Genomic DNA, 25,639 nt, shown 5'->3' on the forward strand with positions numbered 1-25,639 from the left:
TCTGGTTGGCCTTCCTGCTTTGGTGACTCATCTGTTTTATTTCAGATATTATTGTCACTATACATCTCAGATATAATTTTAGGATGATAATTAAAATGTTGCTGCTAGAAAAGATGTTAGCATCATAAGGTGCCCTGACAAAGAATCCTTCCTACTGAAAGATAAGGCAAGTCTTCTTGTCCCTGTTGGCTTCCAGACCTTTTCTCTCCTGCAACTCTCATGGATCTCTGAAACAGATTCTTTTACTTAACCAAGCTGCGTGTGCTATGCCTGTTTTCCTTTACCATCTGTCTTTGACAAGCCATTCCTCCCATGAATGGACAGGATTGTCCACTTCCAAGTCCACTCCACTTTGTACCACAGCATACTTTTTCCTTGAAGCATGATGCAAAAGTCTGTATTCCTGGGAAAACTTTTTCTAGGACTGACTTCATGCCACTTGGAATCCTGTTGACAGTTTATAAATTTGTGTTCTCATTTTTACGTGCACTTATTTCCTTTATATGTGTGCTTTTGTTAGTTTTGCTACTGACTGAAACTCTTGAAGGCAGGAGCTGAGCTGTGTTTTCTTTCTTTGCTTCCTCGCACAGAATCTTAAGTATGTTGCTTAGGACTTCGGAAACCTTTGTAATTGTTGGAGACTGATTCACTGTACTGAGCATGCTCCCTAGGGTCTTCCAAACTGCTCACAGCTGTTCAGGAGCTCTGTACAAAAGGCCGTATTACAAGTTTGAACATTCCAGGCATAGCCACCAAGCATTTAAACAGATCTGACCATAATTTTCCTAAATGCTGTTAAGAACATGCTGATAACAGAATACAAAACTGTACTTGAATCTGGTTACTAGATACAATGGGGCAGTCAGTTTACTCAGTTCAACAGGCCCATCTCAGTAGAAGCAGAATCAGGAGTTCCCTGGTGGTCCAGTGGTTAGGTCCACTTAGGATGACCAGGTTCAATCCCTGGTCAGGAAACTAAGATCTCACAAGCTGCACAGCATGGCCCCCAAAAAGAAGAAAAAGAGAGTAGTCCATTAGGGATTAGGTTTCATAATTATTTTGTCCATTATTTCCCATTATATGCTGCTGCTGCTGCTGCTAAGTCACTTCAGTCGTGTCCGACTCTGCGACCCCATAGACGGCAGCCCACCAGGCTCTCCCATCCCTGGGATTCTCCAGGCAAGAACACTGGAGTGGGTTGCCATTGCCTTCTCCAAAGCATGAAAGTGAAAAGTGAAAGTGAAGTCGGTTAGTCGTGTCCGACTCTTAGCGACCCCATGAACTGCAGCCCACCAGGCTCCTCTATCCATGGGATTTTCCAGGCGAGAGTACTGGAGTGGGGTGCCAGTGCCTTCACTGATCATATGCTATACATGCCTATTTAATTGTATCTACAGATTGTATGATTAGTAGAGAGAGGTGCCCATAGGGTAAATACTGGGCTTTCCTGCTTATTTTCCTTGATTCTATATTTAATCACCAGTAATGTTCTACAACAGGAGTTCCCAGGTGGCTCAATGGTAAAGAATCTGCCTGCAATTCAGGAGACATGGGTTCGATCCCTGGGTTGGGAAGATCCCCTGGAGAAGGAAATAGCAACCCATTCATTCCAGTGTTCCTGCCTGGGAAATCCTATGGACAGAGGAGCTTGGAGGGCTACAGTCCAGGGGGTTGCAAAAGAATCAGACACAACTTAGCAACTAGACAATTTTCTACAAGACTTCACTGTATACTTTCTAAGCATATCAAAAGAAAGTTAATAGTTCTTACTTAAAATTCCCCTAATACGATGAATCTATTACCTTCAGGGTCAACTTTATTCAGAAATGGTCATGCTGTAGTGTATTTCAGGTCAGCACATGTCAGTCTTAGCCTTCAAAAATCCTCTGGGAAATATGGTTACTCAAGGGTAGGTAAAAGAGCTTGGGGACATTTGGGTTCCTTTTATCAGAATTCCCTGTGAACTGCGTCATAGAACAGGAAGAAAGAGACCTGAGAAGAAAAGGGAGGATATGAAAGCACTGATTTTTCTGCCAAATCCTCTATAAGCAATTTTGTACCAACAAAGAAGAAACCTTGTTTTTGGCCTACTTTTGCAGCCAATCAAACTGTGTTGAATATTATTAAAGCAGGATTCTTTTCCCTGGTACTTTTTCCATTCCCCAGAGCAATGGCTTTTGTGTATGAAATAATCCCCATAAATATACATAGAGAGAAACACATATTTATTTTTAGAGATCCCCCAAAGCATAGTAAATCTTTCAGAATCGAGAAGAGGCAGACTCTGATACTAACACAAACACAAAATTATCGTGCTTAGGGCCCATGAGTCCCCCGGGGATTTTGTTAAATCCACCACTTAGGAGTTGAATTAAATAAACCTAGCTTGTGAGATTTTCTGAACAGTCTGTCCTTTTTTTCTCCATCTTTTAAAATATATAGATTAAACACACACACATACACACACTCAACGGGGCTTTATGTGTGTATTTTTTTTTTATTACTTCTTGGTAACCAAGCAGTAACTCTGCCTGAATATTTAAGAATCGTTTAAAGGGACAGAGACTACGACGTGGAGTTTTAGTTTGTCCCTGGATGTGTGCTTTGTGCCCTGTCTGTCCCCAGAAGGGCCTCACGAACACCTCTGCGGACGTACAGAAAGAGGGCATGAGAAGTGGAGAGTAGCTGCTTGCGTGGCCCCCTGAGCGTGGATTTGTGCACCTGTGACTGTGGACTGTCCCAACTGATCACACGTGGACATAGTATCTTCTAAAAAGCTAGTCTGTGCCCTGCCTTTCTTAGAGCCGCCTTGCCTTTTACATCTAATTTAGTTGGCACCGTGGTTTGCATGGTGGACTCTGGAATCAAACTGTCAAGATCTGAATTTTGGCCCTAGCCTTTACATGCACCGTGATCTCGGGCAACCTTCCTCTCCGAATGCCAATCTTGTCATCTGTAGTGCGTCCCTCAGAGCCCTGGGGTCAGATGTGCATGCTTTGGACAGTGCATGAAGTCAGTGCAGGATAAGCGTTAGCAGTTATTTTGACTCCTTACACCTTGTTTCCTAAAGGTCCTTTGCAAGTGGATTTTAAGTGTGAAGAAGAACTATCGGAAGAGCGTCGCCTATCATAACTGGAGACATGCCTTTAACACAGCGCAGTGCATGTTTGCTGCACTGAAAGCGGGCAAGATTCAGGTACTGCTCAGAGTCGTGTATGTATTTAAGACATCTTGTTGCTTTACAGCATATCCTTCCAGTTTTCTTAATGTGCACTCGTGGTGACTGAGAATAATACTTATTGCCAGTTAGAAGTAGATTGTCTTCTGTGTGCTTGTGCTCAGCCATGTCTGACTCTTTTGCAACCCCGTGTGAGTGTGACCCACCAGGCTCCTCTGTTCGTGGGATTTTCTCGGCAAGAATACTGGAGTGGGTGGCCGTTCCCTCCTCCAGGGCATTTTCCCAACCCAGGGAATGAACCCTTGTCTCCTGCGTCTCTTAATTCAAGAAGACCAATATGGCAAAACAATTTCTAATTTTCTTTCATATATAGTATACATTGCATGTTTAAAAAATGTTTTAAATAGCTTCATGTTAATAGTCTTTGGCCAAATAAATACCTCCTTCAGAGGAAACTCCACAGTCGAAGGAAAAGTATCCAGCTTCTCACAGTCACATTTAAACTGCTCCATAGTAGACTTTCTTGAAAACCACTCGGGTCCTGAACTTGGCTCCAGAGATGGGCCCAGGGTTTTCTATCACATTTTCTCTGGAGTACTAATTTTATAAACATCATTTCATGGAAAAGGTTTTTGTTTCATACACATGACCAGAGGCTTTTACAAGGAAGATCAGTGCAAAAAACAGTCAAGTAATTCATTCCTTTCCAGGTCAGATTTTTCACATCTCTGGCCTTAGATTCTAACTTCACTGGGAATTGACTAGTTATTCTAGGTAAGTGATTCCAGGCACCCATCTTATGACTGTTTTTAATTCAGAGCTTCCATGCTCTTTTTTATTTAACAAACTCTAAAAATGTTATCCTCTGTCTCGACTTACATTGAGTGCATGTTCTAACTGGCTGGCTAGAGCTACAAAAAAAGTGATTGTTGTCTTAAGAAGACATATCAAATACTGTGATTGTATTTTCCTACTCTAACAAACATTTATAAGAAATAAGGTAAATTTATTTTGGGGTTTGAGACAGTCATGAGAACTGTATCGCTGAAGCCTCTCTCTGCTTTTTGTGAATAATAATAGAATGGTGATTTTTGTATATGCTGTAGACGTTACTATGTAGAATGTTAAGAGGTCCAATAGAACAGAGCTGATAATAATTTCACCTATGTTTTCTTACTAGTGAAGGAGAATAGTTGAGTAGATAATACAAATGGCAGGTATTAAAAATAACGTGTATTTGGCTTTGGAATATATTGTGAACTTTTCAAAGCCAAATTTTCATTCCTCGTCTTTTTTTTTTCCTACTGTTGGCTAGTAATCATGTCTGTGCTCCTAATGAGAGAGTGAAGTATATAGCAACTAAAGTATATAGCAACTGGCAGACAGAAAAGGCCACAGAATCTAGAGGGACCGCAGAAAGTTCCCTGCAAAAATTCAGAGGGAAGACAGTTGTTGGAAGTTTGGATTATTCCACATGTATGTAGATAATTAAGAAAAAAGCATTGACTGCACACGGACAGATTGTTGATTATGTGAGGCATTGTAATTTTTTCTGTTGATAATAATCCCATTCTGAAGACAAAATATGACTGATTCAATCTCTGCAGGAAAGGATTCTAGCGTGAGTCCTCTGTGACTAGAAAGAAGCACATATGTAAAGTGCTGAGGACAAAACCATGTGATGGGTGAAAGGAGGTAGCATAACGCGCTTTACCAAACGGGTCTTTCTCGCTCTCTCCCCATGGTCTTCGGTCACGTAGAAGAGGCTGACGGACCTGGAGATACTCGCACTGCTGATTGCTGCCTTAAGCCATGATCTGGATCACCGCGGTGTCAATAACTCATACATACAGCGGTAAGCCATTTGCCCCAGTGGCAGAAGAGGCTGTTTCTTTCAAATTGTAGGGCTGTCTTGTTAAAAGTAGAAGCCACAGCAAATTCTAATGGTACGAAATTTCAGTTGGTCAGGGTCCCATAACATACTCTGGTTTTATTTAAGGGAAATGGAAAAAATAATGCAAGTCCAACATCACATCGGGAACATCTCTGGCCTGAAGTTCGAAAAGTATTTACGTTGAGAATCTTATTTCATTGGATAATTACCGGGAGTTTTGCTTTAGTTTATGAACACCAGGCTTAAGAGCTTCATTGGAAAACTATTAAGACTAGTACATCAAAGGTAGAATTTCACCCTGGAATAAAAGACAGCACTTGAAAAGTGCTGAGCTCGACCCTAAGTATTAGTCAGTGCCATCCATAAAGGGGCTTTCGGTCTTAGTGAAGGCAGTAGACCACAGGACTGGCAAATTTGGGCTCTGAGTTCAGACCTGGATTCGAGTCCTCCCCCTCGCCACAGAGTCCCTGTGTGATCGTGAGCAGGGGTGCTCACCTCTGTGAAATCAAGATAATAGCATTCCTACTCACAGGGTGGACATAAGTTTTTTAAGACATAATGCACCTCACTACCAGGTAGAATGCCTGGTACATTTTTAAGTGTTAAAATGAATCTTAGCTTCAGGTGCTAGTGATAGTCCTGTCATCATCAGAAGCCTGCTTTGGGACTGATTTTGAGAGTATAAGATACTAATTCTTCAGACAAGGTTTTCAGGCTCACCTGTGGACCGTGCTTACATAACATTTGCAATGGCAAATGAGTATCAGATTTATGACGTCATAAATGCTATCATGACATTTTTATTTCCTTGGAGCAAATTAGCTGAAAGCATACATTTCTTGGTGAAAATTCCTTATTACTGAACATTTTTTAAAGTATGCAAGTGATTCAGCTAATGCATATATCTCCCTAGGAAATTCCAGATATCTGCTATCTTGAGAGAACTTCAGAAAGCTCTCTAATCACATCCCCTTTATCTAAATACAGTAAGTGGAAAATTGATGTCAAAAGAATTGTAGCTATGTAGCAACCACGCCCTCTTCTGACCACTGATGAGAAAGGACAGCAAGCTCTGGCCTGGCTGTCGAGGCGAGCTGTTCCCTCTCTAAAATCTGACGTTCTGGAGAACTGACTGCGTGATGCGCCCTTTGCCCTGGCGCTCTGTCACGTACTGTGGTCCTGAGCCTCACATCAGCACAGGAGCAGTGATGCGAAGAGACGTGTGGCGGGGAGTCGAGAGCAGACTGGGGGGCAGTCAGCAGGGCAGCCTTCTCTTCCCTCAGCCCTGAGCATCGTGTCATCAGGGTATGGACTGTTACTGTGTGGCTGGCCATACTGCTGTGCTTCAGAGTGAAGAAAAGGACTCAGCTATTTTTTTCCCTTTGTTTATTTAAAAATAATCACCCAGGAAAAAACATCTGGAGAAACGTCATCTTCTCTTCAAAAAAAAAAAAAGTCCTGGGAAAAAGACTGCAGAATCTTACTTCCACATATACCGCAAAGTAGACTTGCGCCAAGTAATAACAACTTTCAAAAATAAATTAAAGGAGTTTCAGAGATACTTATTTTTTCCTACATCCCTGTGGTTTGAGTAGAGGAAGCCAAGAATGTCCCAGGGATGTTTCTCTTTTTCTTCTTGGTGATAAACAAGTGGTATCTCAAGGAGGATTTTCTTGACCAGGGGCCTCTTGGGAGACTAAGAGCGTCAGAAACATTTCCATATAAAGAACTGACTTCTAGAAAGGTGTACTGTGTCCAGACCTCTACCAAATAAAAGGCAGCACAGAAATAAAAGTCAGTGCATCAAAAAAGATAAAAAGCCCTTATGAAGTAGCAAAGTCAGAAACAGAACTACCATCATTTATTCTTGAATATCTCATCAGAACATCTGAAGTAAGAGAGCCCTTGTTTAGGAAGCTGTTTTGATTCTTGATCGGATTCTCTGGTTCCTTCCTGGCTCAGGAAGACTGCCTTTATGAGGAGCACTATGAGGATGCCAGTGAAATACCTGGGGGGGAGAGTTCACTGCCTGCGCCTTCCCTCCCCCACATAGCTGGGTGGTGGGAAGAGTGGTTTCAGATGGATACTAAAACACAGACAGTCACAGGAACGAGTGGCTGAAGAACAGACATCTGCTTATGCAGAGAAATTTTCCCCCATTAGGCCTGTAGTCCATATAGGAGGACTGGGGTAGATACATTTACTTGGCTAGATTCAGGATTTGTGTTTTATAAACGCAAATATAGTGAAATTATCCTACATTTTAGGCAGATAATGTGCAGTTACTGGGGCCTGTACTTTGTTAGGGAGAGAGCTATAAACATGTAAACTTCAATTCCTGTTCTCCAGGAATTTTTATTGTCTCCTCAAACAGTGGTGATTAATGTCAAAGTATCTGGTAAGTCCTGTGTTCTTTAATAACATGGGCTGGAAGTGTTCGATAGAGAAGGAGATGGGTCATGATCAGCGTAGCCCATCTTTACTGTTAAGGGAAGAAGTCAGAGTTAGACCAGGTCTTTGAAGTGAGTAAGATTTGGAGAGGAGAGAACATGAAGATATTCCAGAAATACCGTGAAGTGGACATTTTCATTGGCACAGCAGTGATGGCTAGCCTGACTAGTCAGAATGAAAAGTAAGAGGATGAACAAGCAGAAGTTAGAAGAGCCTCTCGAGGGAGGGCTAGAAAACCAGGCTGTGCGTTTCATTTGGTGTAGTGGCTACTGAGTGGTTAATGGCATTGCTTAAGAAGAAAGGATCTGAAAGTATGGTACAAGGTAGACAGGTAATAATTAGAACCACAGAGGTCAGCCAGAAAGCTGTTAGGGGAAGCCAGGTGTATATGAACATCACATATTAGCTCAAGGAAGGAAGAAAACTGTTCAAATCTAATATTGAACAGTTAGTTATATGCAAGAAAGAAGGGGGAAATCATAACACCGGGTCCAAGAAATGAGCAACGATGGTGCCACTGATGAGAGTGAGAGAGCTGGGAGGTGTGTCTGCATGCTGGGTCCTTGGGGGTGAGAACAGAGGGGAGAGGAGCCCAACAATGAGGAGGATAACACAGGATGGTGGTTAGAAGAGTTTGGGTGACCAAGTGAGGTTTGTTTGTGTTTTTTGTTTTTTTTTCCAAAATCAGAGATTCAGCCAAACCAGAATGAAAGAATTTCCTGGTAGCCACAGTCTGATCACGTGTGTGTGTGTCCTGGAAGAACTCGCCCTGCACCGTGGTCGCCGCTGCTCTGTAACAGAGGAGCAACAGGGAGCTGGGTCATGAACAGGCCGGTGGTCACAGAGGGTCAGCAGGATCTCAGAGACTTCAGAGGGCAGCAGTGGCCACACAGGAACCATAGTCCGTGCAGTTCAAACTGAGTAGAGTGTACTTGAGCCGGGAATGAGGTCATCCTTGGTAACGCTGGAGAGCCTGAGAGACTGGAGGTCTGGATATGAAGAATGTGCAAGTTCAGTTAGTCTTAATGTCAGTAGCTAATAATAATAGTAATAACAATAATGGAAGTTAACCCTCAACATAGTCATAGCTTTTAGCCTTGTGGCATTTGGAACTCTCTCTAGCACTTTACATACGTGAGTTCAGTTAGTCCTTAGAACGGCCTGAGTGCACATCCAAATCCTGACTCCTCTCACTGTGTGTCTTTGAGCCAAGTCATTGAAACTTCCTGTGTCTCCTTCTCTGTATAGTAGAATAATGACAGAAGAATACCTGTCTCACAGGGTTTCCTACAAGGATTAAGAAGTATAAACAGATGCAAAGTGCTTGGAACAGTACCTGGCACAGATTATCCGCTCACCAAGTTTTAGCTATTTTCACAGGCACATACTATTAACGACAGACAAGAGCTCAAGATCTTGCTCTGTCCCAGAGAGGGACAGGGACTAGCAGAGACTGCCTGGTAGCAGCTCGATGCTGTGGAACAAAGAAGGGAGTCTCCTGTTGTGAAAAAAAGACAATCAGCAGAGTCAAGGAGGTCAAAGAACTGGAGTCACAGGGTGAAATGATCCATCAACTTGAGTATCTGTGATCACAGAGAACGGGAACATAAAATAAGCCCTGACTGGCAGGCGATCATGATGATTTGAAGAGAAATTGTGAAGTTGAGAAGAAAATGGGTTGGCATGGGTTACAAAGAGTAGCTAAGAGATTTGAGCCCAGAGCAATATATATGGATGAGAAGCCAGATTAAAGGATGGCTGTTAGAGCCAGTGGAAAGGAATACTGTGCTGGGGCGGCTGTGTTTTCTCCCAGCACTTTCATTTTCTCCTGATTTCTAAGGCACTGGTCTGATTTCCGCCCCAGTGTCCTTACGCCGCTCAGAGATGGAGCAGCAACAGCAGAACAGGAGGAGAGGCAGGGAGGGTGTGCTCACCCACGACTGCTCACTAACGGCAGTGGGGGACAGTCCTGCAGCAAGAGTGGTTTACAGTGTCCTTGTGACATGACCTCGAAGAAGGAGGCGATGTAGCCTCATGTTTCAGAGTGAGAAAGTGACAGGACGGAGGATACATTGGTTTCCACGAATATCTTTGTAAAGACAGAATTTGGGGCATTTGTCACGCTGTCATTGATTCATGAATCCAGAGTTTTACAGCATAAGTAAAGGTAAACCATGTGAGTAAACACGTAAAAATGTAAGTAAATTTGCATTTGTTTATCTCACAAGCCAAGAATCTTCTCTAATGTGAAACAGTCCTTTTTGCATGGTGTAAAAATGCAATATTCATTCTAAATTTTAAACACGTTTCCATTGTAGCTGCCTTGTTGTGTTTCTAGTCTGGCAGCTAGGTCGGTGAGGAGATGCTGTGTGTAGAGTGCTGTAGGCCATGAGCCAGAGTCACACGGTGAAGAGGATGTGTGTGAACCCCGGCTCTGCCATTTGTGTTGACCTTGACCAAGTTAGATGATCTCTCTGAACTTTAGGTTGTCTAAAAAAACAAATGCTGTTGCGACATCTCTGGCTGGGTCACCCTGGAGCAGAGCCTGGGACAGAAGCCGGCGTGCATACAGCTTAGGGGTGCGTGTGACCCCAGGGGGTGGAAATGCAGGCCTGAGGGTGGGAAATGGAGAGGAGGGGAGGCCAGGAGGAGGACGAGGGAGCCAGATGTCTGCGCACACAGCACCCGGTGGTCAGTGCCGCCAGGAGCCTGTGAGCAGTCCGGGACAGGAGACGCAGAGCGGTCTGCAAAGGACGGAGACGAACGGGGGAGGGGCGGCTCTCCACCCGCGCCGTGTCCCGGGGTCACAGCTGATCTCCGCAGGCCCTTCCTCCTCACCCTCCCGGCTGAGCGGCCTGAGTGCAGAGTGCTCCTGTGGGCAGAGATGAGGCGTTCCCGCGGGGCCGGCGCAGGGCGCCTCCTCCCGCCGTGTGTCACAGCAGGCCTGGTGCTGGACGCAACGGCAGCGGCTGCAGTATGGGGGCCTGAGGATTTGACCTGGTGAGCTGAAGCGTCCTACACGAGAGTTACGCCAAAACGAAATCGACTACTTAGCACAGGGCTGGACACGTGATAGCAGAGAGTACTTGTTATCACTGGGGAAAAGGAATCCACCAAACAGGAAAGGAATACAATCTAACAGGTAACAGACCTACCAACAACCAGCAGAGTAAACCAGAGGCTGATACTGGATGTGCTGAAGTTTCTTATATAAAGGAAAATATCAGGTATCTAGGAGCTTTTCCTTTCCTAGGTGAAGGGCATGAGGAAGGCCGCAGTAGTTTTCCGGAAGTGTAGACACATGGCACTAGCGGGTCTGGACCTAGAGAAGAGAGAACACTGTTGCCACAGCAGAGACCGCAGAGTCCAGGCAGGATGTGGAGGCGGTCACGGGTCTGTTTCTGCTGGGCCCTCTGTAAGCCCAGGCCATCTCCCTGGAGACTGCTTGCACGGCTCAGATTTCCAAGCATGCCGATGTGACCCAAGTCTCTCCAGTCCAGACATTTATACCCGCGTGGTTGGACTACAGCCGCCTTAAAATCAATACATCGAGCGCTCATCTAGTCAGCTTCCCTCCTTCACCCCCATCGTCTTCTCCCTGTTTCCCCGTGTCAGTAATGACAATGCAGGAGCTTAGCCTCTCTGCTTTCCCCCTTCACCTCTCTCATCACCACTAGTTCCCAGCACCGGGACTCACTGCCGGCTCCTGACTGGTCTACCTCCTTAAACAACTCTCTCTATTTGGGATTCTACCAAGCCCAGTAGAACCCCCAGTTCTCCCAGATCCACTCTAATCCAGGCTCTCTCTTACCTGGCTACTAGAACAGTTTCCCACTAGGCTCCTAACTAAATCCCAGTAGTCTCCATGCATCTCCAGAATGGTTCCAGCGAATTTTCCTTACAGATCTGCTTGTTTTAGTTCATCCCATTGTCTTCCCATTGCCCAGTGATCAGCACAGGATCTGACTCGTGGTACAACTTACTAGATATGAAAGGAGCACAGAAGGCAAGGCCGGAGTTACTGTGAGAACAAGGTCACAACAGCGACGAGACGTGGCAGCCTGGGAGTCAGCAGCATTGGTGGTGGTATGAGGAAGAGATGAGATTCCCCATACTCTTACCTCTATTTCCGGTTTACTGTTTTTGTTTTCCCTTAAGCTGCTCTGACTCTTAGCTCATTTTCTCCTGGGTCACCTTTCCTCAGTCTCGGGTAGCGTCCCTATCTTCAACAAATGAAATACAAAGTAAACTAATGATTCATACAGCAGTATAAAGGAATGGCCAATCAGTTGTATTATCTAAGGCTTGTATGACGCTTCACAGTTCATAAACCCCTGTCCTCTAAATCTAAGAAACAGACTTTCAGGAACTGTAACATTTTCTGTTGTTTTGAAAGAACAAATAGTGGAAATGGCGCTTTATATTCCCACGTGAAGGGTCATGAGAACTAGGAGATGGAGGACTCTGCTTATGATGCTTCAGAACTTGATTTGTGACCATTACACATAACGAACTGACTGTAATATTCCCTCCTCACCCCTTTACTTAACATGGGCTTCCCAGGTGGCGCTGGTGGGAAAGAACCCGCCTGCCAGTGCAGGAGATGTAAGACATGTGGGTTTGATCCCTGGGTCGGGAAGATCCCGAAGGAATCTTCGGGAAGGAAAGGAAATGGCAACCCACTCCAGTGCTCTTGCCTGGAGAATCCCATGGACAGAGGACCCTGGCGGGCTACAGTCCATGGGGTCACAAAGAGTCGGACACGACTGAAGTGACTTAGCACGCACACACCACTTTACTTGGCCAAATGGTCTCTACCGTTCTCCCCAAGTTCAGCACCGAGTCCTGCACTGCAACAAGCGGCACCCACGGGGGCTTTTTCTGACTTAGCTGTCTCCTTCCTGCCTCTGGTGGGGCAGACGGGCACCCACTCTCCCCCCTTCCGTTGCTTCTCACCACCCACAGCTCTCACATGCACGTGCACAGAGACGCTGACCTTCAGCCTTATTTCAGAACAAAGACTTATATGGAAATTGGTATTTCAGATTTTCAAGTAATTGCACTTTTGAAATTGTAAAGTATTGTTGGTACAGCTGTTTCAGGGTTTTTTTTTTTTTTTCATGTGTAGAGAGAGTAATCCTTTGTTCTTATTCCTTCTACTATTATTATTTTAATAAATAGTAAAACCAATGAAATTGTTCGTACTTTGAACGGGGAGCAGTTAACATTGATATTTGAAAACAATTTGACTCTTGACATGTATTTCCCAGAGATGACCTCACTCTTTCCAGCAGAAGGAGAGAAAATTGTTGGATTAATTTTTATGAAGTAGCCTCTTTTTCAGTTAACCAATAACAAGAAGAAATTGATAACTGCTATGTTGGGGAAATTGGTCGTATTTTAAACTTTTTTTCTCTTTCTGCAACCATGTTTCAGAAGTGAACACCCGCTGGCTCAGCTCTACTGCCATTCAATCATGGAGCACCATCATTTTGACCAGTGCCTGATGATCCTTAATAGTCCTGTAAGTCCCTAATTTATGGTTGTGGACTTTCAAAAGGGAGTTTATAAATTCAGTTTTATTTTTAGTTTTGGATTTATTCCCAGCATCATAAATTCTTGAGCATGCTTTATTCCTTTTTGGGTAAGAAAGGCAAAGCCAAAACATTTGAGATCTCCACAGCCTTACTTCTCTAGAAACCAAAACTGTCTTAATGTTGCCTGATAAGGGAAAACTGGTTACTTACCTCAGTTTGGTTACTACAAATTAGAAACAAACAAAACTGGTATTTTATGGCTCTCTGTTCTGTTTTTGTTTTTGTCAAATGATGTGGTTTATACTGCTCTCAAATGTCTTTCACAGGCAATACCTTTTCCTCTTTTTATTGAAACTTCTGACCACTAATAAACATTTCTGTTAAGGAATAAAGTTATTCAATACTGGCTAAATGAATATCATTGTAAGAAAGCATGTGATATGCTATGCCAGTCATATTTATGTTAAGGAAAATATTAAAATGATATACACCAAAATTTTCACAATGGCTGTCTCTGTCTACTTAAATTATTAGCTTTTTTATTTTCTGATTCAGATTTGTTCATCATTCACATTATCCATTGTATGGACATATTACCTTTATAATAAGAAAAAAAATGAAAGTTGTAGACTCTTATGTTGAAAAAACATAATGCATGGTATATAATTTTAAAGCAATTTTATCTCCATCTCTTTACATTTGCCCACTGGGTTCGTTCTTCTCTGAGCCCTAGAAAACTTAAGAGGCTTATGACCTTTGTGGTGACTCTTTTTAAGTAAAAGCTTTCTAGTTACTGCTTTACATCACAAAATACAGCATAGTTTTCAAGTTAGAATCCAGAACGTCCAGTCCTGTGGGATAGTACAGATTCTGGACCTGATTTAAAGCTTCAGGTCCTCTTTTTGTGCCTCGGCTGGCCTCTTTCGTCCCTCCTTAGGCTTCTTTTGACTCCTTCCTCACCCCAAGTCCCCACGTCCTGGAGAACAGGAAAGAAGAGGGCCCAGAACACTCAGCAGACTGGTGCTCTTACGCCTATCCCCCTCTCTGCGCCTCATAGGTGTCTAAAACAAGTTCTTTTCTTATGAGTAAGTCCATGATCGTGGCCATGCACCCTAACTGTGGGCTTTTCCACTGTCGTCCCCCATAATACGCGTAGTCACCTCTCTCCAGTGTATATTGCCTGATGACTTCCTCCTCAGCCCCTGGAACTCTGAGCAGTGACTTTCATCTCCTTTCTGCTGAGGTTCCTTGGCCCTCCTTGTGGTCCTCTTGAAAAGGACAGGACTTAAAGAGACCTATGCATCCAAAACTCAGAAGAGGCAGGCCATCCTGAGTGGAAGCAACCTCTCCCTCCTGCTCAGTCAGAGGGTCTGGCCAGCCTGGGTCTTGCCTTTTCAATTTTCCAGACGGGAATCAGACACGCGTGCCCTGTAGTCCCAACCCACCCACCCAACTCCAGGAGACACATAGTGACTGCAGGCTGCTCTCTCTCACTTGAGGGAGGAGGAATGCCGTCCTGCCTCTCAGTGTGGGTGAAGGGCTAAGAGTTATGTGGCCAGTTCTGGCACCTCCTTGTAAATTCTGCATGTGCTCTAGTACAGACTGTCTGCTACAGATGTGACTTTTAACAAGAATTAGTATGTGAGTGGGAGGTAGGGGGATGATGTCACTAAAATGTACAAATTGTACTGTTCCGTGCACTAGTTCTCTTGGGTTAGGTGTCAGAGTAATGGGAGCTGAATTTCAGCCTTCAGCAAGAAAGGAAGAAACGCTCTGCTTGGCTCCTGCCCGTGCAGCCCTGTCCATTGTTATAGGAGTACTGGAAGTGGGCACTTGGCCCGAGAGGCACGCCCTCGCCCTGGACTGTGCTGGGCCGTGGGAGGGGGGCTGCACGTGCCGCAGTGCCTCCCATGATACAGCCCCACTGTCTCTGCGGTCCAGTTCTATCCGCACTGCCCCGGGCCTCCGTAACGTAAACCAGCATTTCCATTCTGCTGTTTTTGTGCTGCGCTAATGTCCTCAGAGGCAGCTGCCAGATTTGTGAGACTGGCCTGTCCAAGTTACCTTCAGATGTCCTAATTCTTGGTTTGTTTTTTGCTCTGGTTTAAAAGTTGCATAGGCTTTGAGTGGTCTTGAGCACTCCCCCAGCACTGTTTTTCCCATACACCATGTTATTTTTTTAGTGTGTGGTTTTTCTGAACTGAGACTTGTCAGGAATGTCTATGTTGAATTATAGCAGAAACATCTGTACCTTCATTGGAGTTTGCTGTCTTTGCCCTTCAGCTCAAACTTCATTTTTAAATCCTATTTTAGTTTTGAAGAAAATGTGCTTAACCTTTGTCTTAAAAAGCATATTGTACAGTATTCCTATCACACTGCTCTCTGTTATCAGATGACATAACTTACTATGTAATATATTATAACATAAAAGGAATCTTGCTATATATATGGCTGGCCTCATTTTATAACACCCATCTCTACATTCTGTCTTTGTAAGCACCAGTACACAAGAATTTATAGCTTTTGCTTGTGGAAGGGAAAATTAAAGTATAATACCAAAAGACATTTCTACTTTTTCATTTAACATAGTCTTATATTAAATAAAAGTATCAGAAGCTATCTTCTGAACAGTACTGTTTTGTCCAGAATCTAAAGTGATTTATATTTAAAACTAGTATTTCTTGTATAATCATAGATTATTAATTAGACGTATATCACAATTTTGGCAACTAGTTATCCTCTAACCAATGTCTGACCCCAGCTCAGCAGTTTTCTCTTTTCAGAGCGAATCCTTTGCCTCCACATCCTATTTCTAAGCTTCTGGGTTTTTTCCCTCAGCGCTAAGGTTTAGGAAGCACATCTGACTCAATTTACAGATGTTGTTTTGAGTATAGTCTGAGTAGCCAAAGTATGTTTTACTTAGTTCAAGATCAGTGAGTCACTGTGATTTAAATTACAGGCAAGAAATTTAAAAAATGGTTACATAGCAAAAACTTAAGATAATTTGCACATGGATTAGCCATCTTTGAGATTCTCCTTATAGATGTTTCAAACTCTTCCTTTCTTGAGGAAGCACACATTGCTCATGCCCACTACCCATCTATACCACACATGTTCCTAAGAATAAATACTATTCTCAATAAGAAGTTAAAAAAATATAAACATGCACCAGAAATGTTATTGGATTTGTTATAGAAGCCAGATAAATGATTTTTAAAATAATCATTTACAGTTCTTCATATCTATTAATATAGATTTTGATTTTTCAAAGTTTTACTTGCTGTCAGATTTAGCAGTTAACTTGCCCAAAGGAAAAAGGTATATAGTCATTAACTTTTGGACCTGGACTAAAGCCAAGAAGTACAAGAGTTGGAAAAACATGCTTACTTTGGTCAATGAACCATCATGAAGCTGTGTTTTCCTCAAATGACAAGGTGGTGGGGTGGGTGCATCAAGGGGAAACATTACTTCATGGTATTGACTTATGTAAGTAGGTGTCCTCTGTCTTCCTGAGTTCAGAATGTGTGTAAGAGATGTGACTGTATTTTCAGATTTTGTCCTTAGCAGCAGCGTCTCCAAGTGGAGGGCTTATGACAGTTTTCTTTTTTATAAAGGGCAATCAGATTCTCAGTGGCCTCTCCATTGAAGAATATAAGACCACGCTGAAGATAATCAAGCAAGCTATTTTAGCTACAGACCTAGCACTGTACATAAAGTAAGTTTGATAATATCTTGATAAATAGATTTTGGATGTGTTTGCATAGCTTCCAACTTTAAAAATCGCCATTGGGATATTTTCAGATTATAAGAACCAATGTCCTGGCAAAGCTGTTTATCAGACTGTGGAGCAGTTTGTTAAACAGGGAAGCCAGAAAAGTCTACTTAATGCTAGAAATGACAGGATACAGCGTTACTTCTGACGTTTGTCTTTGAAGCTCTGCACAAAGCAGATGACCATCTCAAGGTCATTCTAAGCTTGGCTGGCCAATCTAAAGAATATAATAATGCCCTCTATAAAGAGCACCTGCTCTTCCTTCTGTCCGTCACTCCCCCAACTTCTGACCATTTCACAGCCCCTTAAACTGTTATCCAAGCCCATGTGGGCAGGAAAAGGAGCTGAGTGCCAAACAAGTAAATATGGTTTCTTTTTATTGGATTTTGGCAGAAGAGCATTAATGTAGAACCTTATAATTAATGAAGTTAACGACTTAAGAATTAAAGTATGCATTAGAGTATGTCAGTGATGTAGGTGTGTGTTTGCGTAACTAAACTTACTTTCTAAAAGAAAGGAACGATCTTGCTGGGTTTGGGCAGCCGTTTGTTTCCCACACAGAGACCAAGCGCTCTGCTGCACGTGTGGGGGTGAAGGCAGAGGGGCAGTCATGCTCACGGGATTTTCTGGGGGCAAGGGCCTCTCCCCAGCTGTACACAGATGCACACTGTGGTTTTAGCCACTCTTGATAACTAAAAACAAACAGAAGAGACACACAAAACCTCATACCAGATAGCCACTACTGTACATCTAAAAGTAACTTGTGTCTAAAAGAGTCTGTTTCCTCTGACTTTGGAGCACTTTAAAGTTAATTAGGGTAAAAAATATATATGTATTGTAAATTTCAGCTCAAAATGACTACAGGATAAAGACTGTCAAGTTACCAGTAATTTGAAAAGTACCTGAAACCACAAAGACTTCCTGACCTTTTCAAGCCACACGGGTGTCCCCTCTGGATGCTTCTGAAACTTCTTTTCATCTTGGTATTCAGTCACAGACAGGCAGTTTTGTTATGCAAGTTTCTCTTATGAGTGTCCCATGACTTTGACTGGTTTAAATGTTATGAAAAGAACTCCTGTCTTACAGTTTTCCAAGATGCTTATCAATGTTGAGCACACGGAGGTGTTCACTATACAGTGAGCAAACATCAGTTTATACTAGTCTTTCTTTGCTTCAGAAGAACTTCACAGCTTTATACTGACATATATTTTGGTATAGAGTAAAAAATTATGGGAATGAGACATATGAAATTAAATTGAAACCATAGAGATCTTGCACCATATGCAAAATTTCTTAAATCATTCTCAGCATCAGATTTTTAACTCACATTGTTTCATTTTCTTAAATCATATTCAAGAACTGAAATTTCCAGTACTTGTGACCTTAGCTAAAAGTGAGTTAAGATTTAATATTTCAGCCAAAGAATATGGTAGAAGAGAGGAAAGTAAGGTATTCAAGATTTTTATATGATTCTTATATTGGATTATATATTCTGATATATAAGAATATATGTAACAATATAAGATTCTTATATGAGAACAACCATTAGAGATTCTTTTCCCTGAAATTTTACTTGATGAGCCTTTGTTGACCAAAAGGATAAGAGCTTAGGGGACTCATCATAACTACCAAAAATTTTTCTTTATTTTAAAGGAGACGAGGAGAATTTTTTGAACTTATAAGAAAAAATCAATTCAATTTGGAAGATCCTCATCAAAAGGAGTTGTTTTTGTAAGTAGGATTACTTTCCTTAAAGCTGGTTTTGCTATCCAGTTAATTTTATTGCAATTTTGTTACAATGTGATGATCTTAGAGGCTGTCAGAATTCTTAACAGATGTTATACAAAGGGCTAAATATAAGTATTTACTTGAAAATAAATGCATTTGCAAATTCAAAAGAATAAATTACTCTTTTTGTCCTAGAGGGACCTTTAAATGTGGTAGAGTGTCGTACGAGGCTGTAGGGTTCCCTTGTTCACACTCATAGTTCTTTTGACTGGAAGACCTGAAAATAGCATCCTGAAGATTGTTGGAGCAAGAACACAACTGTGAAGTGTTTACTTCTCTTATGTGATAGCAGAGCAGCAGTCAGACCTTCAGTTCAGTTGGCTGCTCAGTTGTGTCCGACTCTTCGTGACCCCGTGGACTGCACGCCAGGCTTCCTTGTCCATCACCAACTCCCAGAGCTTGCTCAAACTCATGTCCATCGAGTCAGGGATGCCATCCAACCATCTCATGCTCTGTCATCCCCTCCTCCTGCCTTCAGTCCTTCCCAGCATCAGGGTCTTTTCCAATGAGTCAGTTCTTCACATCAGGTGGCCAAAGTATTGTAGCTTCAGCTTCAACATCAGTCTTTCCAATGAACACCCAGGACTGATCACCTTCAGGATGGACTGGTTGGATCTCCTTGCAGTCCAAGGGACTCTCAAGAGTCTTCTCCAACACCACAGTTCAAAAGCATCAATTCTTGGGCGCTCAGCTTTCTTTATAGTCCAACTCTCACATCCATACATTACTGGAAAAAAACGTAGCTTTGACTAAATGGACTTCTGTTGGCAAAGTAATATCTCTGCTTTTTAATATGCTATGTAGGTTTGTCATAGCTTTTCTTTCAAGGAGCAAAAGTCTTTTAATTTCATGGCTGCAGTCAACATCTGCAGTGATTCTGGAGCCCAGGAAAATAAAGTCTTTCACTGTTTGCATTGTTTCCCCATCTATTTGCCATGAAGTGACAGGACTGGATGCCATGATCTTCATTTTTTGAATGTTGAGTTTTAAGCCAGCTTTTTCACTCTCCTCTTTCATCAAGAGGCTCTTTAGTTCCTCTTCACTTTCTGCCATAAGGGTGGTGTCATCTGCATATCTGAGGTTATTGATATTTCTCCCAGCAATCTTGGTTCCAGCTTGTGCTTTATACAGCCCAGCATTTCGCATGATATACTCTGCATATAAGTTAAATAAGTAGGGTTACAATATACAGCCTTCCAACTTTGGAACCAGTCTGTTGTTCCATGTCCCTTTTTAACTGTTGCTTCTGGACCTGCAGGTAGGGGGTCTGGCATTCCCACCTCCTGAAGAATTTTCTACAGTTTGTTGTGATCACACAGTCAAAGGCTTTAGCAGAATGCCTTAGTAGTCAATGAAGCAGAAGTAGTTGTTTTTCTGGAATTCTCTTGCTTTTTCTATGATCCAACAGATGTTGGCAATTTGATCTGTGGTTCCTCTGCCTTTTCTAAATCCAGCTTGAACATCTGGACGTTCTTGGTTCACATACTGTTGAAGCCTGGCATGGAAAATTTTGAGCATTACTTTACTAGCATGTGAGATGAGTGCAATTGTGCGGTACTTTGAACATTCTTTGGCATTGTCTTTCTTTGGGACTGGAATGAAAACTGACCTTTTCCAGTCCTGTGGCCACTGCTGAGTTTTCCAAATTTGTTGGCATACTGAGTGCAGTACTTTCACAGCATCATCATTTGGGATTTGAAATAGCTCAACTGGAATTCCATCACCTCCACTAGCTTTGTCCATAGTGATGTTTCCTAAGGCTCACCTGACTTCACACTCCAGGATGTCTATCTCCGGGTGAATGATCACACTGTTGTGGTTATCTGGGTCATTAAGATTGTTTTTGTATAGTTCTTCTGTGTATTCTTGCCGCCACCTCTTAATATCTTCTGCTTCTGTTAGGTCCATACCATTTCTGTCCTTTATCGAGCCCATCTTTGCATGAAATGTTCCCTTGGTACCTCTAATTTTCTTGAAGAGATCTCCAGTCTTTCAAATTCTGTTGTTTTCCTCTATTTCTTTGCCTTCATCACTGAGGAAAGCTTTCTTATTTCTCCTTGCTATTCTTTGGAACTCTGCATTCAAATGGGTATATCTTTCCTTTTCTCCTTTGCCTTTTGCTTCTTTTCTTCTCTCATCTGTTTGGAAAGCCTCCTCCGACAGCCATTTTGCCTTTGCATTTCTTTTTCTTGGGGATGGTTTGGATCACTGCCTCCTGTATAGTGTTACGAACCTCTGTCCATAGTTCTTCAGGCACTCTATCAGATCTAATCCCTTGAGTCTACTTGTTACCTCTGCTATATAATGAATGGTGAGGGATCTGATTTAGGTCACACGTGAATGGTCTAGTGGTTTTCCCTACTTTCTTCAATTTAAATCTGAATTTGGCAATAAGGAGTTCATGGTCTGAGCCACAGTCAGCTCCTGGTCTTGTTTTTGCTGACTGTAGAGAGCTTCTCCATCTTGGGCTGCAAAGAATAGAATCAGTCTGATTTTGGTCTTGACCATCTGGTGATGTCCGTGTGTACAGTTGTCTCGTGTTGCTGAAAGAGGGTGTTTGCCACGACCAGTACATTCTCTTGGGAAAAGTCTGTTAGCCTTTGCCCTGCTTCATTTTGTACTCTAATGCCAAACTTGCCTGTTACTCCGGATATCCCCTGACTTCCTACTTTTACATTCCAGTCTCCTATGATGAAAAGGACATCTTTCTTTGGTGTTAGTTGTAGAGTCAGAGCTTCAGGGTTCTGTTTTTCTCACCTGTTTTCCCTGCCCCTCCCTCCCATCCTTCGCTATTACTGTCACTGCCTTTTCCATGACAAGAACTAGACCAATAAAAAAGAACTCGGTGTGAATAATAGAGACGGAGTAGTAATAAGACTGAGGATAGTGCTCTATTACAATTTTATAACTAACATCTCTTTAGATAGATAGGTATCACTTCACATGCAAACAAACTTACAGATGTCCAGCTGTCTGTTCATACAAATGTCGTGCTTCATGTGAGAGACTCAGCATGTTTTTTAGAGCAGTGCCTTAGAAAAGTACACACACTCCTGCAGTCTGTGACCAGTTTTTCCCAATAACAAAAATGGAATCCAACCTCAGTTCCAAGTCTGTGCCACCGTTTTCACTGCTATACTCTCCTAACTTCTGACCTCTTGCAGAGAAGCACTCAGTACACCTAGCACTCAGGTTGCCTCTTCCACTCTTCACCGTTCAGATGGTACTTAAGCTTATCCAGACACTGCATGGTCTTCTTTGGGGGCGACAGTTTGCATTGGCAAGCATTATTGAAATCCTTCATGATTAAACGTTTCTCTGGTGTACTCATTACCTGAGGTAAGAGTTGGTATAAGACAGTCTGAGGCCAAAAACCCTTTTCTTTGTGGCCTAATGTGGTTAGGGAAGACGTACTTTTATTTAGATTGTCCCTAGAGGTACCAAGTGACGCAGTCCTTTACCTTGAGTGTTTCTATATGTGACAGTGATGACCTTTTTGCCTATGTCCTCAAACAGATTGAAAGAATTCGATGGCAGGTATTTAGACCTGACATGGAAAGTCACTACACCAAAGAGAAACCATTTTCATACAGTAGTCACAGTACTGAGGTCTAGAGCACCTTGTCACAGCCTCCAGAGTCCAACATGATTTTCAACTTCTCTAACAAGGGAAGGAGTAAAGAGCACCATATCCTTTCATTTCCCTCTTCTCTCCAGCAGGTACTGTTCAATAATTTAAAGACTTTTCATATAGGAGCCACGATGTGTGCTGAGTGAACTAGGATGACCCATCACAGTTCTTGCTGTCACGGGGGTTTTATCAACAGGATAGCTGATGATGTTTCACAGATAATTATTAGTAGTCAATGAGTTTTCCCCATACTGTCACTGAGAATGGAGGGCCAAAGTAAAAAAAATAATAATAGCAGGCAAGTGTTTGCTCAGAGGTTAGTAATTTCTCTCCTTCTGCTAATCTGGAGATACAACAAGGCTGTTTGAGGGCAAATTCCAGTGGTTCGCTGGGTAACCAAAACAGCTGATGCTGTGATACCATTGTATCAGTTCTGCGTCTATATAAATTCTATTTCTGTTTCTTTAGTCTTTGTAAACTGCCATCTCTGTAGTTTATGGGGGTTTTAATTTAACTTTTTATCAGTAACTAACTATTTACTATGGTTTATAGTCACATAAAGGTAAACAGGAGTATTGGACCTCTTTTTCCTTAACAGAGCGATGCTGATGACAGCTTGTGATCTTTCTGCAATTACAAAACCCTGGCCTATTCAACAACGGGTATGTTGTTTAGTGATGAAAAAGTAGTAATTAAAAAGTCAAAGTATGTGATGATTTGAGAGAATAGCATCAAAACGTGTATATTACCATATGTGAAACAGTTGCCAGTCCAGGTTCGATGCATGATACAGGGTGCTCAGGGCTGGTGCACTGGGATGACTCAGAGGGATGGGATGGGGAGGGAGGTCGGAGGGGGGTTCAGGATGGGGAACACGTGTGCACCCATGGCAGATTCATGTCAATGTATGGCAAAAACCACTACAATACTGTAATTAGCCTCCAATTAAAATAAATAATTTTTTTAAAGTCAAAGTATGAAAAACCTTTACTCTTAAATGTAGCTTTTAAAGTATTTGGGAAACTTTTTATCTAAATTTTAAGTAGTATTAAAAGCAGACAATTGGACATAAACACTTTTCTATTTTATAACACTTGTTATGACTTAATAATTATTAACACAGCAAAAACCTAGCTGTTGATAAAGTTTAATTCCAGTACTGTTTCTAGCTCAGTTTTTTTTTTTTTTCTTTTTAAGCACATCCCTTTAATAGTCTTAATAATTAGAAGACACAAACTCCGTTTTCCTATGGTTAGCCTATTAGGCTGTACTTCAACTCTAAATAGGCATTAACAAGTAGAACTTAAACATTTCTGGTGCTCATAAATATAGGACATGTTGATATAAGATATGCCAAAGTGCTGATTAGAGCCTGGGGTCAGGTGGCTAGAAATATATCGTCTCTCTAAATAAGCCACTGCCGTAACATTGTGCTGAGGCATAAAGGCCCTAGGCTAAATATAAGGGGGGTGGGGGTGGGGGGCATACATGCGATGATGGGTGTATTGTGTTTGTCTGCATGTTTGAAATGAGACTGCATTTTCAATCCTAAATGTACTACCTGAGATTATTGACAGTTGCTGTTGGTCACAACTATGGGATACGTAGTCATGGAGCCCAGGAATGACAGGCTCATCTTCTGAGCCACGTGCTGGCGAGATCGGGAGTGCGCTCTCCAGGTGCCAAAGCTGACAGAAGCACGCAAGAAATGTCTCTACAGACCTCCCTGCTCCATAATTAATAACACTACATGCCCATTTCAAAACAGGAAAGAGAATGGAAGAGGAAAGAATTTCTTTTTTTCTCTTTCTTTTGAATCAAACTCTGAAAACATACAGCAGTGAAGCTGGGGTCCAGATAAAAAGCAGCACTATAAAGCCTCTATAATTAAAACAGTTTGGAATTGGTATCAGACCCATGGAACACAACAGAACACTGAGAATTGCATAGAACATTTACATAATTAAGATAGCATTTCAAATAACTGGGGGAAAGACAGACTTTACTAAATAATGTTAGGATGGTTTTCCCATCTTCCAAAGCCAGATGGCAAAAGATGAAACTGGATCTATTCTGCATACTTAAATTCCAAATGGGGCATAGAGCTCAGTGTAGAGAATTAAACCATACAAGTACTAAGTAAAAACATTTGTGGATTCTTTTATAACTGAGGAGTGAGAAAACTTTCCTAATTACGGCTCCACATACAGAAACAATAAAGACTGACAAATTTGATTACATGAAAATAAAAAATTAAGAAAACTTTTTTGCATGACAAAGACACAATAAGCAAAAACAGACAATGCTGCTGCTGCTAAGTCGCTTCAGTCGTGTCCGACTCTGTGCCACCCCATAGACGGCAGCCCACCAAGCTTCCCCGTCCCTGGGATTCTCCAGGCAAGAACACTGGAGTGGGTTGCCATTTCCTTCTCCAATGCATGAAAGTAAAAGTGAAAATGAAGTCGCTCAGTCATGTCTGCCTCTTAGCGACCCCATGGACTGCAGCCTACCAGGCTCCTCTGTCCATGGGATTTTCCAGGCAAGAGTACTGGAGTGGGGTGCCATTGCGTTCTCCAAACAATGAAGAACAGGTAAAAATATTTGCAACTTTTATCTGATAGCTAATATCCATAATATCAAAGAACTTCTTAAACATAAAGAAAACAGCTAACAATCCTACTGAAAAATGGGCCAAGATTTGAACAAAAAGTTGATAGAGAAAGAAATGTGAATGGCTCTTACTCATTTAAAAAGACCTCAGAACCTCAATCACAAGGAAAGAAGCAAATTAAAACTGTACTGACACAAAAGGACTTGTCCAGAATCTCCTAACAGCATTATTCCTCATACTCAGAAACTAGAAACATCCAAATGTCCATCAACAGGAGAGCGGATAAGTGTATTGCAGCACACTACCTCACACAGTGCCGCTCTGCTCAACAGTAGAAAGAAGCTGACGCTGATGCAGGCAATGACATGGACAAGTCTCTCCAACAGTATATGTTGAGTGAAAGAAGCCGAACGTAAAAGAACACATGTGATGTCATTTATGTCACGTTCCAGAAAAGGCAAATCTAACCAGTGGTGAAGGGAATGAGGATATTGGCTGAGTGGGGAGGAAGCAGAGCAGATTCGGTGACTCTCAGAGAAGGGCCTGAGGGCAACTTCTGAGTGATACAGACACTGTTTCTTGGTTGGGGTGTGTGTTAACCTAATCACATGCATTTGTGACTACAGACCCATGATCTGTGCAATTCATTGGGGAAAAAGAAAAACCACACTAACGCTATTTCTCAGCTGTCTGATTGGCAAACATTTAAAGATTTTACAGCGTACTCTGTTGGGGAAGCTGTGGGAAAACAAGAAATGCAAAATATTCTAACTGTTT

At 42.2% G+C, this 25,639-nt stretch overlaps 1 protein-coding gene across 1 annotated transcript in view; it reads left to right on the forward strand.

Annotated features, from left to right (window-relative positions):
- Window positions 1–25,639, forward strand: part of PDE5A (phosphodiesterase 5A) — an 87,570-nt gene that overhangs the window by 51,560 nt on the left and 10,371 nt on the right. The window contains exons 11-16 of the mRNA XM_040238374.1: window positions 3,071–3,196; window positions 4,939–5,033; window positions 12,960–13,047; window positions 16,675–16,775; window positions 18,486–18,563; window positions 22,850–22,913. Of these exons, the coding sequence (XP_040094308.1) occupies window positions 3,071–3,196; window positions 4,939–5,033; window positions 12,960–13,047; window positions 16,675–16,775; window positions 18,486–18,563; window positions 22,850–22,913 (552 nt within the window). The remainder of the gene's footprint in view (window positions 1–3,070; window positions 3,197–4,938; window positions 5,034–12,959; window positions 13,048–16,674; window positions 16,776–18,485; window positions 18,564–22,849; window positions 22,914–25,639) is intronic.

Source organism: Oryx dammah, unplaced genomic scaffold, assembly GCF_014754425.2.
Source record: "Oryx dammah isolate SB20612 unplaced genomic scaffold, SCBI_Odam_1.1 HiC_scaffold_3, whole genome shotgun sequence".
Taxonomy (NCBI): domain Eukaryota; kingdom Metazoa; phylum Chordata; class Mammalia; order Artiodactyla; family Bovidae; genus Oryx; species Oryx dammah.